The 18,286-nt window shown below is 42.8% G+C and overlaps 1 protein-coding gene across 1 annotated transcript in view; it reads right to left on the bottom strand.

Annotated features, from left to right (window-relative positions):
* Nucleotides 1-8,628: 8,628 nt before the first annotated feature.
* TWSG1 (twisted gastrulation BMP signaling modulator 1) overlaps nucleotides 8,629-18,286 on the bottom strand; it is a 37,997-nt gene continuing 28,339 nt past the window's right edge. Inside the window, exon 5 of the mRNA XM_074987448.1 lies at nucleotides 8,629-10,640. Within this exon, the coding sequence (XP_074843549.1) occupies nucleotides 10,459-10,640 (182 nt within the window). The 3' untranslated portion in view covers nucleotides 8,629-10,458. The remainder of the gene's footprint in view (nucleotides 10,641-18,286) is intronic.

Raw genomic sequence — 18,286 nt, 5'->3', positions numbered from 1 at the left:
AACAATTTAGCGTACATTTACATAATGATTCTCAATATTGCAGGTGGATCCAAGGAGAAAAAACCAGTGGTAAACTCGACCACTACAATTAAGGGGTGACTTAAGATATATACACTTACAGCACCGATGGGAAGCTCAAAACTAACATAAGGAAATAATTCTTCAGATAAGACAGTCAGCCTTGTGGAACTTGTGCCAGGGGATGCTGTGAAGGCCAAAAGTAAACTAGGTTAAAAAAAGGAGGTCTAAGTTTGGGGAAAGTAGATTCATCAATGGCTATTAGCCAAGATAGTCAGGGATGCAACCCCATGCTTTGGTTGTCCCTAAGTTTCTCATTAGAAGCTGGGACTGGATGACAGAATGGTTCATTCAGTAAACTGCTATGTTCCGTTCACACTCTCTGAAGCATCTGGCATGAGCCACTGTTGGAAGACCAGATACTGGTCTAGCTGGCCAGTTCAGTGTTCTCATGTGCGTGGAAAAAGATCAAAACTGTTGGTCATAGCTAGACACCATTCATCTCTCAGTAGGTGGGAAGGGAGAAAAAGAATGGAAACTGATGCAAGAGGATTGCAGAATCAATTTATTAGTTCATATTTAGATACTGAACGGCAACTGCCTTAAAAACAATACCCACCGATCACACAGGACACAGATCTAACCTCCCATGGACACAAAACAACATTGCAGAGTCTGACCCTCTGTTTTGTTAAACTCAGTCACCAGGGGTTAAAGATTAATTTGGTTATTTTCCATTATGTATTTAATCCCAGGGATGCCACACATCTCCACCTAGAGGCCACTGGGAAGACTACTGGGATATATTTGCCACCTGACATTGTGTTAGGAACAACAGCATGCACTTTTTAAAGTGACAAAGCTGCAACTCTCAGGAAGTTAGCAAGTCTGGTTATAGCAGGGGACTGGTAAGTAGGAGAGCCGCGTTCAGTTTTTGACTGGTATTCAGAAAGACCAGTCCTGCCTGTGCCACAAGTTTCCCTTCCTCTTTTATTAGAGACATGAGCATCAAACTCTTGGTAAAGAATGTTGAGCTCGTCCAATCAAAGGAACTGTACACAGAGGCTGCGTCTACACGTGCACGCTACTTCGAAGTAGCGGCAGTAACTTCGAAATAGCGCCCGTCACGTCTACACGTGTTGGGCGCTATTTCGAAGTTGAAATCGACGTTAGGCGGCGAGACGTCTTAGTCGCTAACCCCATGAGCGGATGGGAATAGTGCCCTACTTCGACGTTCAACATCGAAGTAGGGACGTGTAGACGATCCGCGTCCCGCAACATCGAAATAGCGGGGTCCTCCATGGCGGCCATCAGCTGGGGGGTTGAGAGATACTCTCTCTCCAGCCCTTGCGGGGCTCTGTGGTCACCGTGGGCAGCAGCCCTTAGCCCAGGGCTTCTGGCTGCTGCTGCTGCAGCTGGGGGTCCGTGCTGCATATACAGGGTCTGCAACTAGTTGTTGGCTCTGTGTATCTTGCACTGTTTAATGAAAGTGTGTCTGGGAGGGGCCCTTTAAGGGAGCGGCTTGCTGTTGAGTCCGCCCCGTGACCCTGTCTGCAGCTGTGCCTGGCTCCCTTATTTCGATGTGTGCTACTTTGGCGTGTAGACGTTCCCTCGCTGTGCCTATTTCGATGTTGGGCTGAGCAACGTCGAAGTTGAACATCGACGTTGCCAGCCCTGGAGGACGTGTAGACGTTATTCATCGAAATAGCCTATTTCGATGTCGCAACATCGAAATAAGCTATTTCGAAGTTGGGTGCACGTGTAGACGTAGCCAGAGTGAAAAATATTAGATAACTGATGGAAATTAATTCAGCCTCAAGTGTAAAGGCTCAAGTAAGCATGTTCAGATCTGCTCCTGTTTCAGTATAGAAAAAACACATGGCTCAGTTGGGCTGCCCAGCAACAAAGTCCTGTATATCAAGTGAGAGTTGAATTATGGAATATATCAGAACATAATAAAATATATGTATCAACAAGGTGAAAAAGAAAACTTGTGCAGCAGCAAACCTCCCATAAATTCTTGATGGGGACTGAAATTTAATTAACTCCATTAAGACCTTATGGCTTATTATGAATTTTCCATGTAATGGTGTAATTGTGCCTTCATAGACCACAAATCACCAGACTGAGGTCATGCTGCTGAGAAATAAGGCAAAGAACATCTCCAGAATGCTGTTGGTTATGCCCCATAATGTATACCAAACCAGCTACAAAAGTAACTTCTGTCTCGCCACACTGGGTAAGAAGTCATCTCCTGAGAGAAGGTAGTTGTCCTAACTGCACTTGTGTGCATAGAATTTGTGGGCTGTGCAAACTGAACCATTGCAGCACTTTGGATGAAGAGGCTGCAAAGGGCTCTCACAGTTAATGTTGTGAACAATCAGCACACACCTCACTTCACGTGCCCTTGCATTACATGCGTGTCACTTCAGTAATACTGGTAGAAAAAAAAGTGATTGGAAACCAGCAGAATCTGGCAACCCTGTGTTTGGGCAACAATAAAATGTCTTGTGGGTCACATATGGAACCTGATGGGCTGCATGCAGCCCTCAAAACCACAGGTTGCCCACCAACGGTATAAATTCTCATCTAGAAGTTTGAGCAATAGGGAGGCTGGAGCAAGAAAAAAGGCAAAATGGAGATGTTTCCTGGGACTTTTCTAGCTTCTGCCATAAGAAGGGAATCCCATTGTTTTTACTGTGGAAAACTGCAGGTAAAGATGGAGTACGGCGTTACAAACACAAGTCATGTATCTATGCATAGTTTTGCTTATTCACAGTAGTGGCCATTACTGATACTTCAGAAGCAACATCCATAGGAAAGTCCATTCAGTGTAGATGGGTGTTTCTAATAGTCCATTGTCACTTAAGTGTTTCTTGATTAACCAATTAGTTTTAACAGTCTCTGCAAAGATGTGCTGAGTAAATACTTTCTGGGCATTACTCCAGAACAAACATTTGAAATACAGGTATGTAGCTATTATTCATAAGTTCAAATAAAAAATGATACATGCATACAAATAGCATAATCATATTCAGCAAATCAGAACCTTTCTGTAGACACACTACATGCCATATTTGGTACAAGATTTGTTGCAAATATAGAACAGTGGTTGCAACAGTGGGCATGGGCGTATTTTAATCAGATAATGTCACAAATGGAAGTTACCTTTTGCACTGCGTTTGTCTAGATACTAGTAATTTTAAAATCTGTAATGCAGATAAGCTGGGAGTAGCTTTATAGATAATGCTAATACTGACGAATGCCAAAATGTGACCATGCTAAGAATGCTGGCATACTTTCTAATTTGTCAGTGCAAACGTTGAAATAGGGAGGATGACCTCTTAGGCACAGCAGCGGTCAAAGCAGACTAAAATACCACTCACAGAAAGAGTACATATTAATTTCTGTGAACACAATACTTTGAACGGGAGCAGAAAAAACACTGACAGATGGGGAAAGAAAGAAAAAATAATATGCACAAGCAGAGAATGATTATTGGAGAAACTATAGGAAACCTCTTCTGATGTTATTGCTGTTGGCATTTTTCTCTCTCCTTGCCCTTAAATTCACTATTACCTCTGTTTTCTGGTGCAGCAGTTTAAAAATAATCCATTTGTTTAATAAAGGTCAAGACATTTAGCTGTGGTCAAAGTACAATACTATTATATGTGGCCAATTAAAAAGATCCTTTTAAAGAGAGTACTTCAAAGAACAGCTTAGTAATGAGTTTATTTTACAGTTGTTTGGCTACAGATTTAGTTGACGAAGGTAGGATGCCTGCACCCTAGAGAAGAACTACAATAAACCCTCGACTTTACGGATCCTGATTTAGCAAACTTCAGAAAGAATGGATGTCCGCCAGACTGCCCCGTTCCCGAAGTCTGCTTAATGGGAACCCATAAAATCCTAAATCCCGCCCCCCACACTTCCCTCCACCCCCAAAAGCAATTTACCAGACCTGCTGCTTCCAGCTGCTGAACCCTCCACCACAGCCGGGACTGCCACTGGAGCCAGAGGTGGGGCATGTATGTGGGCAGACCACTCACTTATAAACCCCACCTCTGGTGGAGGAGCACATAGTGGCTCTGGCAGTGGTGGCAGTGGCTCCATGCTAGGCAGCTTTGGCTCTGTGGCAGGGACCACTGGGCCACGCAGCCTGTGTCCGGCAGCTCCAGCCATGGCAGCAGGCTCTGGTGGCGCCTTCAGCAGTGGTGGTTCTGAGAGTCAGGGGTTTGCTTTTTTATTTATCCATTTATTTACTTTTTTGAGTGGGGGGACTGGGGCTGGGGGATCCTGGCTTGGGGGGCAGTAAGCCTCATATTTAACAGACTTTTGGGTTTAACGGACACCCATCCCCCCCCATCAGTCCGTTAAATCAAGGGCCTTCAGTCACGTAAGTGATATGAACTGGTGCCGTGTTTGCTAACAGGAGGTTACCTGAGGCTGCCACTCCTCTTCAGCTGAGGGCATTCCATGCCGCTTCATCTTCATCTGATGAATACAGCATGGGAGTCAGCTAAGCTGGCTGCTCAACAGCACTGCGGAGTGGGGCTTGAATGTAGCCTGTGCCTATTTTGCTCAGGGAGCAACAAGGAGAGCATTCAGTGAGGTAAGACAATTCTGATGATCTTTGGCAGAATACTTAACCCCTGCACCCTCTCCTTTGAATGAGAAGTTATGCATGGAGCCACCTTCAAAGATTTATCATTCCTTCACCTACCTTGAGCAGGAAATGTTAGGTTTTGATGAGCAGACTGAAAAGACAGTGATTTCTTCATAACTGGTGTTCTTTGAGATATGTTGCTCATGTCCATTCCACATTAGGTGTGTGTGCTTGCTACATGCACCAGTGCTGGACGTTTTTCCTTCAGCAGTATCGAAAGGGGATTGGCACCTCCATGACATGGTATAATGGGCGCTGCGTGCTCCCCCTATCCTCAGTTCCTTCTTGCTAAAAACTCTTGACAGTGAGGAAGGAGGGTGGGGTGTGACATGAACACAAGAAATATGTTTTGAAGAACACCAGTTATGAAGAGGCAGCAGTCTTTTCCTTTTCAAGAGCTTGCTCATGTCCGTTCCACATTAGGGGACTCCAATCAGCATCCACAGAGGCGGATAGGAGTTCAAAACTGTGTTGACTGTAGCACAGCTCTGCGAAACCCAGTGTCATTGTTGGTTTGCCGAGCAATGGCATAGTAAGACATGAATATGTGAACTGAGGACCACGGTGTAGCTCTACAGATATCCAGGATTGGATATGTGTGTGTCAGTGAGCTCAGATGATCGTTGGTGGAGCGACCTTTGCCAGTTCTTAAAAGGCCTGCATATGCCAAATGATCCAGTTTGAAAGCTGTTGTGTGGACACTAGTAGGCCCTTCATTCTATCGGCCATAGCAACAGAAAGCATCGCTGATCTGTGGAAAGGCTTGGTCCGCTCCAGGTAGAAGGCCAAAGCCCTCCTGACGTCCAGCACATGGAGCAGCCTCTCTTTTGCTGACTCATGAGGTTTGTGACACCAGCTGGAACAGATCCTGGTTGATACAGAATGAGGAGACAATCTTTGGCAGGAAGGCTGGATGAGGCCACAGCTGGACCTTCTCCTTGTAGAAGACTGCGTCCACAGCTCTGATCTCTAAGCCCCAACTTGCTACTACCGCTACCAGGAATGCTACTTTCCACTAATTGTCACACGGGGTAATATTATATTGAGTACTTAAAGTTTAAGGATTTAAAATTTTATAGTGAACGTTTAATGATACAAGTTGCCCAGATGCTTCAGCTGGATAAGATCCCAATTCAGCAAGATACTTACACACTTGCTTCACTTCAAACGTGTTTAAATGCTTTGCTACAATTAGGGCATAAGTGAGATGCATCCCAACAATAAAATATTTATTATTTTTCCCTCTATGTCATGTAAATTGCACAGTATCCTCTTATAAGGGGATTTTTCATAAATAAGATGATTTCAGAATGTTACTAGAATTGCATTTTGTAGGTTTCGTGTTTTACATAAATACATTCAATTAAAAGTAAAACTACAGTTTTATCTATAAGACAATTTGCCTGCTGCTAAAAAGCATTTTGTTACTAAACCAAATAAAGTTATCAACTGAGACTATAGTCACAGGACTAAAATTAGTAAAATCACAAAGACAAATTTCTACCTCAGGTGCATGAAAAAGTTTTGCCAACAGGGGGAAGAAGCAGCAATGATAAAATAAGCACACAACAGAATAATATCTCATTATTTATTAAAATACTTGTTTAAACAATGAAATATATGAAAATACATCTGAGGTTGCCATAGGTCATTTGCGTACACACTGAGTTTACAGCACAGAGTCTCTGGAGACCATAATACATTACAAAAATAGAGCAAACATAAAAACATGGACCGTCCTCACTAGCAACAATTTTTGAGGTATCACACAAACAAAAATTTACCGTTTTGTGATTTTCCATGGTTTCTATAGATATTTAACTCTAAGGCTATGTCTACACTAGCCCCAAACTTCAAAATGGCCACGCAAATGGCCGTTTCGAAGTTTACTAATAAAGCGCTGAAATGCATATTCAGCGCTTCATTAGCATGCGGGCGGCCGCGGCACTTCAAAATTGACGTGCCTCGCCGCCGTGCGTCTCATCCCGACGGGGCTCCTTTTCGAAAGGACCCCGCCTACTTTGAAGTCCCCTTATTCCCATGAGCTGATGGTCATTTGCGTGGCCATTTCGAAGTTTGGGGCTAGTGTAGACACGGCCTAAAACAGACATTCTGTCCCCCTCTTCGCATAACCTCTGTATCCCTCTACTTGATTTTGAAGTAAATTTATAGTGTAAAAAGGGTGATGTGATATAAATCCACACAACGGGGTCCCAGACAATCAACCTTGATTTGTCTTAGAATTCTGACATGATATTTCACATTCCCAATATATGACAATTCAAAGCCTTCAGTATATCCCTAACTTTCAGGGACAATTGAAAAATGTTTCATTAATTCTTGATCAGAAAATAATGCATTATCCTTAAGTACACAAAACACAGATAAAAGGATAAACATAGCCACTCTCCTCACTTTGCAATAAGAAATTCATGACGGCTTTCTCTGCACAAAAAATGGAAAAGTTGCAAGGAACAAACCAGAAAAAGAAGAAATAACATTTCCTTCTGTTTAGACTGATTTTCACTCAAACCCTCAAATTAAAAAAATCTTCCCCATAATTCCCAATTTTAAATGGGAAGAAGTCCCCTCCTCTCGCCCCTGCTAGTTTAAATGCATAAATAACCCCCAGCTTTCAATTATTTATGCCTTGAAAAGAGTTTAAAAATGTTCATTTTGCAAGTGTTTTTCAGTTTTTTCAGTTTTTCATTAAGGCTGTGTCTACACTAGCCAAAAAGTTCAAAATGGCCATGCAAATGGCCATTTCGAAGTTTACTAATGAAGCGCTGAAATATATATTCAGCACCTCATTAGCATGCGGGCAGCCGTGGTGCTTCGAAATTGACGCGGCTCGCTTCCGCATGGGTCATCTAGACGGGGCTCCTTTTTGAAAGGACCCCGCTTCCTTCGAAGTCCCCTTATTCCCATCTGCTCATAGGAGTAAGGGGACTTCAAAGTAGCTGGGCTCCTTTCGAAAAGGAGCCCCATCTGGACGAGCTGCACGGCGGCGAGCCGCGTCAATTTCGAAGTGCCATTTCGACGTTTTTGGCTAGTGTAGACGTAGCCTAAGAGTTTAATTTTTCTGTTTTTCTTAACTGAAGAGTTGTGTAAGGAGACCTAAAAATTCACAAGTCAATTTTTTTTCAAATAAAATGAGAATTGAAATTATTTGATCTCTGTGTATAGGAACATGCTGCTAGGAAGCAATTTGACCTAGAGATGTTGAAGCAAGAGGGAGAAACAGGAATAGGCAAATCCATCTACATAAAAATTAGTAAATTTTAAAAAATGGTACTGTTATAAATACAATCATGAGTTTCTACTGAGATCCCAAGCTACTCAGACTTTATACTTGTGGTTTCTACGTCGCCATCACAGGAAAAACCTCATGGTACTATTAGTGCTTTTCTTCCTAGACAAAAAGGTGTCAGAACTCAAGTCCTAGCAGTGGCCTCAGCCATGAGATCCCCATTGGAGGCAGGAAGGGACAGTGGAGAGGAGACCCTGCAGCTCTGTCACAAGGAGGCTGCTGGGGCATGGAGCCCTGCCAGCAGCACCAGCGGTGAGATCCCCGCGGGGTGGGGCACAGAGGGGACCCTATAGCCACACGGCTGGGAGCCAGATGGGGCACGGAGCCCTGCCAGCAGCACCAGCTGTGGGACGCCCCGTTGGGGGGGAGAGGAGAAGGTGCTGGAATGCCGTTACGATGCTTTCTGGCAGAAAAAGGTCCTGAGGTTCCATAGTAACTGCGCAGTTCAACCTCCCTGGATTGGCAGCCTCGCGACCTCAGCAGTGCCAAACCAGGAGTGGTCAATTGTGCACCCCGCATCCCCTGCTGGCCTCCTAGGCTCCCCTCCCCACTGTCATCTGTGGATTCATGACTTCCCCTGTCCCCCCTTGCAGGCTCCCCAGCTGCTGGCTGCCACCCCCGCCCCCGCCCCCGCCCCCCAGCTGCGGCTTCCCAAGCCGCAGCTTCCGGCTCGGCCCCAGGAACAACCTGCCACAAGCCACTGCTCACCAGCTAGGGACTTTGCACACAGCCACAGCCAGGAGCTTCCTAGGGCTGTGGTTTTCCGCCCGGCCCTGGGGATGAGGTGCTGCAAGTTGATGCTCCCTGGCCAGGGGTTTTGTGCACAGCACCAGCTTCCTGCCCAGCCCTGGAGATAAGCTGCTGTGATCCTGGGCTGCCAGCTCACCAGCCTCGACTCCCTGGCTGCTGCTGGCCCCCCTTGCTGCCAGACTAGCTTTGGCTGCCCTGCCTCGGGCTCCTGCCACTGGTGTGGCTGCCCCCTCCTCCTCCCAACCCCAGGACTCTCTGGTCCTGGAAGATCCATGGTCCTGCCAGACGATGGATGCTGCTGGATGAGAAAATGCTGGATTTCGGAGTTTCAACCTGTACTCCATATATTAAAACACAGCAAAATATAGGAAGTGTTCCATGTTCAGAGAATGGTCCTTTATCTCAAATGATAATTCCTTCCATATTAAGTCTGATCAAAAATAACCTCAAAGCAAAACCAAATAATTAGAATAAGTGTTCAACAGAACAGTATTGTGTAGAAACTGCCAACTACTCAAAGGACACACTTCCCAAGCTTACTAAAATACCCAGTTTAATTCCCAGTTTATACCTGTTTTTTTTCCCCCCGTTCGTAACAGCATTTCAAATTTACATCACAGCACTGAATTTCCAGGAATAAGACAACACTGAAACAAAATAGGAAGAAGGGTTCTTTTGAAAATGGGGTTTATTTTTGAAGGAACCCCATCTACACGGCTGTTTTTGCTTTAGAAAAACTCTCTTCCAAAAAAGCAATCACATGAGATTATGCAAATGAAGCATGAGATTTGTAAATCAGCACTTCATTTGTATTTTCAATCTCCCTCATTTGCATTCACCTTTCGAAAAAGGAATGTACTGTAGATGTCGCCCCCATGAAGTGTGTGATAGGAAGTGGGTGTTACTAACGTACGAGTTTTATCTTTGTTTTTAAGAGTCCACTGATGGGAATAGTATTTCCTTATGAAATGCCATAAACCTTGTCTATAGGAATGGAGGCAGATAACAGCTGGAGGAATGTCCTCACACAGATGGTGTTGTGGTGGGTGGGACTTACTAGGAAAACCTGCTAAGAAGCTGGGATTTTATCTATTGAAGCCTCTAATGAAGTGGGTCTTTGCCCACGAAAGCTTATGCTCCAAATATCTGTTACTCTATAAGGTGCCACAGGACTTCTCATTGTTTTGGCTCCTGTTTTGAAGTTGAACAAAAATGAATTGTTCTCTTACTTTTGATTATACTATTTCTCAAAAGGAGTGTAGGCCACTGGTTAAGACCACAAGCCACTGGGTTCTTATGGCTTGTACACTGGAACGTTATAAAAAACAAACACAGAAGTGCATTATCCGTTTGAGCCCTTGTTCAGCTTCTAAATGATGGGAATCTTGTTGAGGCTTCACTATTCTGAACTACTAAATATGATACTACATTCTGAAATGAGTATAGTATTTTCAGATCAAAGCAAAACCGTTAAGACAATAACCAGGAGGATGGCTATGCTACTTGACTAAAGTATAAGAATAAAATAAACATAACTGAAACATGTGCCAATTAGCACTGGTTACAGACTTAAACAAATTACAGACATACTTTGAATTTTATACATCTTTTCTCAAATCAGTCATGTGTAGCTGCTCCCAGAACATACTCACTAACACAATACTTTCAGTCCCTGGTTTTTCTTTTGACTAAGAGACATAGCTTTGGCTGTGCTTCAAAACATGCAGTTCATACATTTTACAGTTTTACTGCCATAGTCGATACATTCTGGCCCAATACACTCACAGCAGGCATTGTGAAACCACCGGTATTTTGACGCTCCCATGGACTCGCAAGAGATCTTGCACTGATGGATTGACATGCAGTCATCAAAATAGACCACAGTGCACATGTTTTCTAAACCAAGGGAAACAAAATTTAAAAGATTACTGTAATTACATATGTAGCTTTCAGAAGTTTGCATGCAAGTCATTCAAACTACATGCTATAGGGCAGGGGTTTGCAACCGAAATAGCATTGAAGAGCCCTCTTTTCAAATTCAGTTACAAAATCAATACTTCAAGAGCTGCAACTTTTTTGTCACCGCTATTTTAAGAACAGCACACACAGAGTCATTTGTGCCACTTAGAAAGTTAAGTTACCCCCACCTCTGGGCTTTACCCACCTCAGCCCCAAACTCTCCCCTCACCTCCCCAGGTTTAACCTGCCTCAAACCACAAGCTTTTTTTTTTAGATATTGCCAGCATGTTTAATTGCCTGCAATACAACTGTTTGGAAAAATATTTAAGGTATAGTTTACACTTTACTTTTACTGTTTATGCTTTTGAAGTCTTTCCGACGGACAATGAAAATCCACTATTTTACCTTCAGTTTCTCAGTGCTGTAATGCTGGGGTTGAAAATGCTGTAATACCAGGTTTCTTTACTTAAAGATAACCATTTCTATTTGTCCTGGGTTTTATACAATGCACTTTATAAAGTCTTCGTGAAGCATATTTCAGTTTATAGTTTCTATTTTAAAGTCATAAAGTATGCCTTTGTTATTTAATATTTTAATATTAAAACTAACACTTTATAACGCTAAAAAAAGTTCGGAAGGAAAATTAAAGAGATACTGTCTATACACTTCTGTTTCTAGAAATAGGAGGTAAAATATTTTTATGACATGTAAATTTAGTAAAATTAGGAAAATATGCTTAATTTTTTTCCATGTGCCCGGTTGGTTCCATGGGTTCTCTAGCTGTTCCTGTATACAAGGAACAATACAAGAAGCGAGAAAATTGTTTAAAAATGTGGAGGCACAAATGTTGGTTAGAAGACTCAAAGGCAGTGAAGCACTTAAAATTGTTTAATTAATTTTCTTTTAAAATTACCTACATAGCAAATTGATGTCTCTCTCATCAATTCCTTATTTAACAGTCTTCGGACTTAATTCACACGTGGTATCTGGCCCCAGTCTAGTCATATTTTTTGACAGCCACCATTGTCTGCACAGTCCTTTCTCCACCCTTCAAATTTCATCAAAACTACCATGCTAATCCCTTGGCAACCTTGGATTTGTTTTTGCCTTTAAATCGTTTTACCTTCAGCTTTTTCCTCTGTCTGGGATTCACCCATACTGGTTACCTTCCATGTTGGTCTAAGAGACTCTTTTTGCTTCTTTTAATCTGGGCTTCCATCTTAATTTTATCCCCCGGCTCTCGCACCACTCCTTCATGGATGCTGCCTCCCTCTCTCCTGCCCCTCTGCTTCCTCCTTTTCTGTGTGGCTCCGGCAGGCTCAGCCACCCCTCCACCCAGATCTCCTGCAGGCTTCTCACACGTGCATGGTTGGTGGCTCCCTGCTCTGCCACCTTCTCCTCAGTGGCCCTGTGCCCCGCCGGCTGACTTTTGCAGGGCTCCCTGAAGCTGCCGCTGCTTAAATAAAAAACAAAATTCCAATTAAGCAGCAGCAGCCTCTGGAGCAACAAAAGGAGTCAGCAGTGGCAGCACTCACAGCTGCAGGTAGCTCCTTAAAGAGCCGCAGGTTGCCAACCCCTGCCATGGGGGGAAATGGAAGGGAGAGAAGAGGGAAGCAGTGACAATGCAAAGCCTGATCTGCAAGACTGGATATTTACTTCATATTGTAGCTCTCTAGCCCCTTGTAGGTACAGACTGAACCTCTCTCATCTGGCACCGTTGGGTCTTTGCTGCGGATGAGAGAATTTGCCAGATGATGGGAGGTCAATATTTTTTAGCACATTACTAACACTTCCATTGCTTACTGGGCCCTTAGAAGACATTTAGGGGTAAATTACAGCCAAATAATAGCACAGAACACTGAGAGCCGGGATTGGTGGCTGTAAACAAACTTTATGGGACCACAGGAAACTTGGCCACACCCATAATAAGTGGTCACTCGGCTAACTAAAATCATGTTGGATTACAGAGTTCACTGGATGAAAGTGTTCTGGATTAGAGAGGTTCAACCTGTAGTATGGTAATCTTTATGTTTATGATCATATACTATTTCTAAAGTATATGGTAATATCACTTTCTGCACATTACATTACAAGGTGCACCTTGTAAACTGCAGACTGGATACACCATAGCTACACAGGGGCCCTTTACTAAATCACTGAATGTCTTGGGTGTGCCCACAAAGCACTTGGGAACATGCTTTCTGGCATAAGTAAACAGACCTGCTTGGATCCCACTGAAGTATACTGAGGCAGCTAGTCCAAACTGCCACCTGTGCTACCCTTGGCTACATTGTTGTTTTTACCCTGCTAGCTCAAACAAAGTCAGTACCAGTCTGTCTACTCACACTGGGAAGTGCCCTCCCACCAGAGGTGGAAAAAGTATCCAAAAAGTTACTCGAGTAAAGGTGCAGCTGCTTTTGCTTCTGGATACTTGAGTACAATCAAGATGTGATGCATATATACTTTTACTCAAGTAGTTTTCCAGAGAGGGGGCACCAGTGACTGGTACTTCAATATCCCCACCCGCCCCATTGGTCTTTTAATCAAGTAACTTTTGAGGTACTTTTTCCACCTCTGCCTTCCACGTGCAGTGCAGATGTAGCGCTCGTAAACAGCCTGATGTCCATGAACTCACCTCAGTACAGTCAGATGCTACAGATTCATATTTAGAAGTTTACAAAAAACATAAGGAACAAAAGGCAATACAACCATGGATTACAGTACAGACAGCTTCAATTCAAGCCAGGGAAAAGCATTCAGTGTCACAACTAAACACAGAACGGATTGTTTGGCGTAAGCACGTAACATATAGTTTGAGGCACCATTCAAGATGAAGTGGCTGACTAGCACCCTACCATTCAGAGTGGGAAAAACAAACAAGGTGCAACTATGGGGTTGTTAATGGGTTACAGAATGTTGTAATAAGCCATAAATCCAAGTCCTCTATTCAGTGCATGATTTTAAGTATCAAGCAAACCTATAAATTTAAGCTCCCAGGCTCATCTTCTGAAAGTGTTCTGCGAGTCTCCTCTGAGGGGAAGGACTGAGACAGAGCAAATATAGGGCAACACACACTACAGATTTACATCGGCACAGCTGAACTGATGCAGCAGTGCCACTGTAGTTCGTCTGATGGAAAATGCAAGTCTAAACTGACAGGACAGAGCTCTCTTCTCAGTTTAATAACGCTGTCTCTGTGAGGAAGTGGTAGCTATAGTGATTGGAGAAGTTGTCCCACTGACACAGCACTGTCTACATGTGGATTTATGGTCCATCCCACTACATTGCCAAGGGGGAGTGTGTGATTTTCACACGCCTGAGCAAGGTAAATATACCGAAGTAAGTATGCTGTGCAGATCAAGCTATATAGAGTGATTGCTTTTTGATAAGGGTTTGCCTACACATAATCTGGTGTTTCTACTGTGTATTTATAGTTCCATGTGAGTTCATTTGAGACCATATGATTTATTTAGTTAATGGGCCACTTCACCTTCAATGGTCCTTTGAAATGTGTTACCGATTTATGCTAAACAATCTGTATTTAGTTGTAACACGCTGAGCACAGACCCACTGATGGGGGCCAGGATAGCAAAGGGAGCACTTGCCCACAGGCCCAGCATTTCAAAGGGGCCTGGAGCTCTGGCTGCTGCAGTGGCCAAAGCTCCAGGTCCCTTCAAAATGCTGCAGTGCTGTGTGCCACTCCTTGGGAGGCTTAAAGGAAGTGTGGGGGGAACCCTTTGGGCTGACTGTCCCAAGCCCCGTCCCTTCCAATCTTGGCACCACCCATTCCAGGGGCATTCCAGGGGCACAGAGCCAGGACCTGTCTCACCTTACCCTGCGCCCTCAGCTGAGTACAGTTCCCAGACCAGAAGAAGAGCTCTGTGCAATCTTGAAAGCTCTTCTCTCTCACCAACAGAAGTTGTTCCAATAAAACATGTTGCTTCACCCAACTTGTCTCTCTAATATCCTGCGACTGCCACAGCCACAACACCACTGCACACATTTTATATACTTGCTTGCTAAAACCCACACAGTTCTTAATAATCAGGCATTTCTCCCCACTCCAAAAACAAAGGTCATGTCTCTTGGGGAAAAACAACCAGCAGCCCAACACTCTTGAATAACTACAGTAACAAACCAACATGACACTCTGTAAGAATAATCTTTGTTTCCAGGATATAGATTTCAATTTCACATTTGACAATGGTTTTATTATGAACTATTAAGAAAAAGCCAATTTTTACAAGGTACAGAAACACTACTGACACCATCCTTGAGCCATACCAAATCACAGAATCACTGAAAGGTAGGGCTCGGCAGGTCATCTAATTCATCCCTTTGTGCTGAGGCACAACCAAATTAACCCTCACAAATGTTTGTCCAACTTATTCTTAAAATCTCCGATGATGGGGATTCTACAACCACTCTGAAGCATATTCCAGAGCTTAACTATCCTTATAATTACAAAGATTTTCTTAATATCTAACCTAAAACATCTTTTTGCAGATTAAGCCCATTACTTCTTTTTCTCCCTTCAGTAGAAATGGAGAACAATTGATCACCACCCTCTTTTTAACAGCCCTTAATATATTTGATGAATTATCAGATCTCCCTCAGTTTTCTTTTCTCAACCCTAACTTTGCCCAGTTTTTATGAACCTTTCCTCATATTCAGGTTTTTCAAAGCCTTTTATCTTAGCCCCTTCAGCTTTGCAAGCTGATTAGCTTCTTTCCCCATTGAGTTGGGTTTCCCTCAATCCTCTGTGCCAGGATGTTCCTCTGCTCTGCTCGGGCAGGGTTTCCCTTCTACCGGTTCTCTGGTCTTCTGGTTAACAGCAGTACTTCTCCAAACTCTCGTCAACTCTCTGTTCCCATGTCTGACTGAAGCAGAGGTTTTCATTAGGTGTCTAGCATGGCCTTCATTGGTTCACAGTGATCCAATTAACCAACTGTAAACTCTTCCACAGGGACTAAGACCTCGATCATCCTGGGACTTATTTACTTCCCTGGAATCCAATAGTACCAGCAGCATTCCCTTTACTTTTTCCATATGGGGCAGAATAAACATTGTTATGTGCACCAAGATATGCAGACATGTACCACCAATAGAAACACACAGTGCCCACTGTGGGTGCTGTTAATCAGCTGAGCAGTACCTGGACTTTCTCCATACAAGTGCTCAGCTTACAGGGAACACAGACCACTGCTCTCTGGTTACTCTCTGGTCCCTTTATTATTAATTTCAGCCTCCCTTACTTCCTTGAACTGTTTGAACTCAGAGTTCAGATTGAAACTACACCATGAATCCATCCAGTACGTAGACCACAGAGCACTCTCAAGAAAAATGCAACAAAGAGGAAGCCGTGCTAGTCCATACACTATCAAAACAAAAAGCAGTCAAGTAGCACTTTAAAGACTAGCAAAATGGTTTATTAGGTGAGCTTTCGTGGGACAGACCCACTTCTTCAGACCATAGCCGGACCAGAACAGACTCAATATTTAAGGCACAGAGAACCAAAAACAGTAAGCAAGGAGGACAAATCAGAAAAAGATAATCAAGGTGAGCAAATCAGAGAGTGGAAGGGTGGGGGGAAGGTCAAGAATTAGATTGAGCCAAGTATGCAGACAAGCCCCTATAGTGACTCAGAAAGTTCCCATCACAATTGGATCTGGAGTGTTTTGATGTCTGTTTTGTGCCCATTGACCCTTTGTCTAAGGGAGTTTGAAGTCTGTCCAGATCCACAAACCAGTTAGTCAACATTTTAATAGAATGGGGCATTCTGTCAATGACCTAAAGGTATGTGTGTTACTGAAAAGGAATTATTGCACCGTTTTGGAAAGAGAAACATCTGAACTGGCTTTTATATTCAAATTTGGCACATTAACACATGGTTTCAATCGTGATGGGAACTTTCTGAGTCACTATAGGGGCTTGTCTGCATACTTGGCTCAATCTAATTCTTGACCTTCCCCCCCACCCCTCCACTCTCTGATTTGCTCAGCTTGATTATCTTTTTCTGATTTGTCCTCCTTGCTTACTGTTTTTGGTTCTCTGTGCCTTAAATATTGAGTCTGTTCTGGTCCGGCTATGGTCTGAAGAAGTGGGTCTGTCCCACGGAAGCTCACCTAATTAACCATTTTGCTAGTCTTTAAAGTGCTACTTGACTGCTTTTTGTTTTGAAAGAAAAATGCAATGTACCATCTGGGCTACAATATCTGGATATGTTGAGACAGACGCAGGAGAGTTTCAACTGTAACTCTTTTGCAGGTACAGTAGAACTTGGAGTTCCCCTCACAGTTAAAAACATCAGAGTCACAAATTGATTGATCAACCATGCACCTCATTTGAAACTACAAATATGGAACCAGGCAGCAGCAGAGATTAAAAAAGGAAATGCAGTACAGTACTGTGTTAAACATAAACTACTAAAAAAGTAAAAGAAAAGTTTTTAAAAAAGATTTGACAGGGTAAAGAAACTGTTTCTGTGCTTGTTTCATCTAAATTAAGGTGGTTTTAAAAAGCTTTTTTCATCTGCATAGTAAAATTTTAAAGCTTATTGAGTCAATGTTCAGTCATAAATGTCTGAAAAAAAAATCAATGTTTTGTTTAGTTATCAACATTTCAGAATTACAAATAACCTCTAGTTCTGTTTTGTTCATAACTCTGAGGTTCTACTGCATACTTCCCATCTTTTAATATTGTACTGCGTGCACATGTGGCTTGCTGCAGCTTACAGTTTAGCATTGTAACGTGCATTATGCTAATACCAGAGAGCAGGTATTTTAATAATGTCAAACACAGATATAAACTAGATATTTTCTAACTATACAGTTTCCTGTATCTGGAATGAATTTAATTCTTAATGTGCCATAAAATCAAATGAAATTAGAAAAGTCTGGAGTTCCCTTTAATAAAGAACAGTCTTGTTTAGAAACATAACTAGGTCAGAGGTTCACGCTTGTATGGAAAGGCCAAATGCCTCTACTAATTAGTATTCCTTCCATCAGTTAAATGGAAGAGCCATCACAGGAAGAACACACATAGTCATGCAACAAAAATAAAAAAATAAAAAAGCCAACCCAATCACAGCACTGTTTACAGATTTGACTAATTAATCAGACGTTTTCCTGTCTTAAAAAAATTAAGCACTAGGAAAGAATTTAATTAGAGGAAAGAACAGTTTAAGAAACCCCTCTGCATTTTATGGAAGGGTGTCAGACAAAATACTGTAAATTCTGTCTTAAAAAAATCAAGTGGCAGAAAAGTAGTGTCCCAGCCCCACAATATTCACATTACAAGTTAATTTGGCTTAATTTTCCCTTTACAATCAAAATGTTATCAGCCTCCCTCCAACAACATATACTCCCTACATAAATGCTGAGAGAGAGAGAGAACACTTAGGTCTATAGATAACTACCCGTATTACCTGGGAAACCATGTTCTCACACAGATGTTCAAAACATGGCCATCTTGGAGCCAAGACTTTAATGTCTATTTCAGATCCAGGGGCAAAACAACCAGCTCTCTGAATTTTCTCTTTTAGTCTTTTTAAAGCTAATTGTTCAGAACTGCTCCAGTGGCCT

The sequence above is a fragment of the Carettochelys insculpta genome, chromosome 2 (genome assembly GCF_033958435.1).
Source record: "Carettochelys insculpta isolate YL-2023 chromosome 2, ASM3395843v1, whole genome shotgun sequence".
NCBI classification, from domain to species: domain Eukaryota; kingdom Metazoa; phylum Chordata; order Testudines; family Carettochelyidae; genus Carettochelys; species Carettochelys insculpta.
This window is presented reverse-complemented; position numbering and strand designations above follow the sequence as displayed.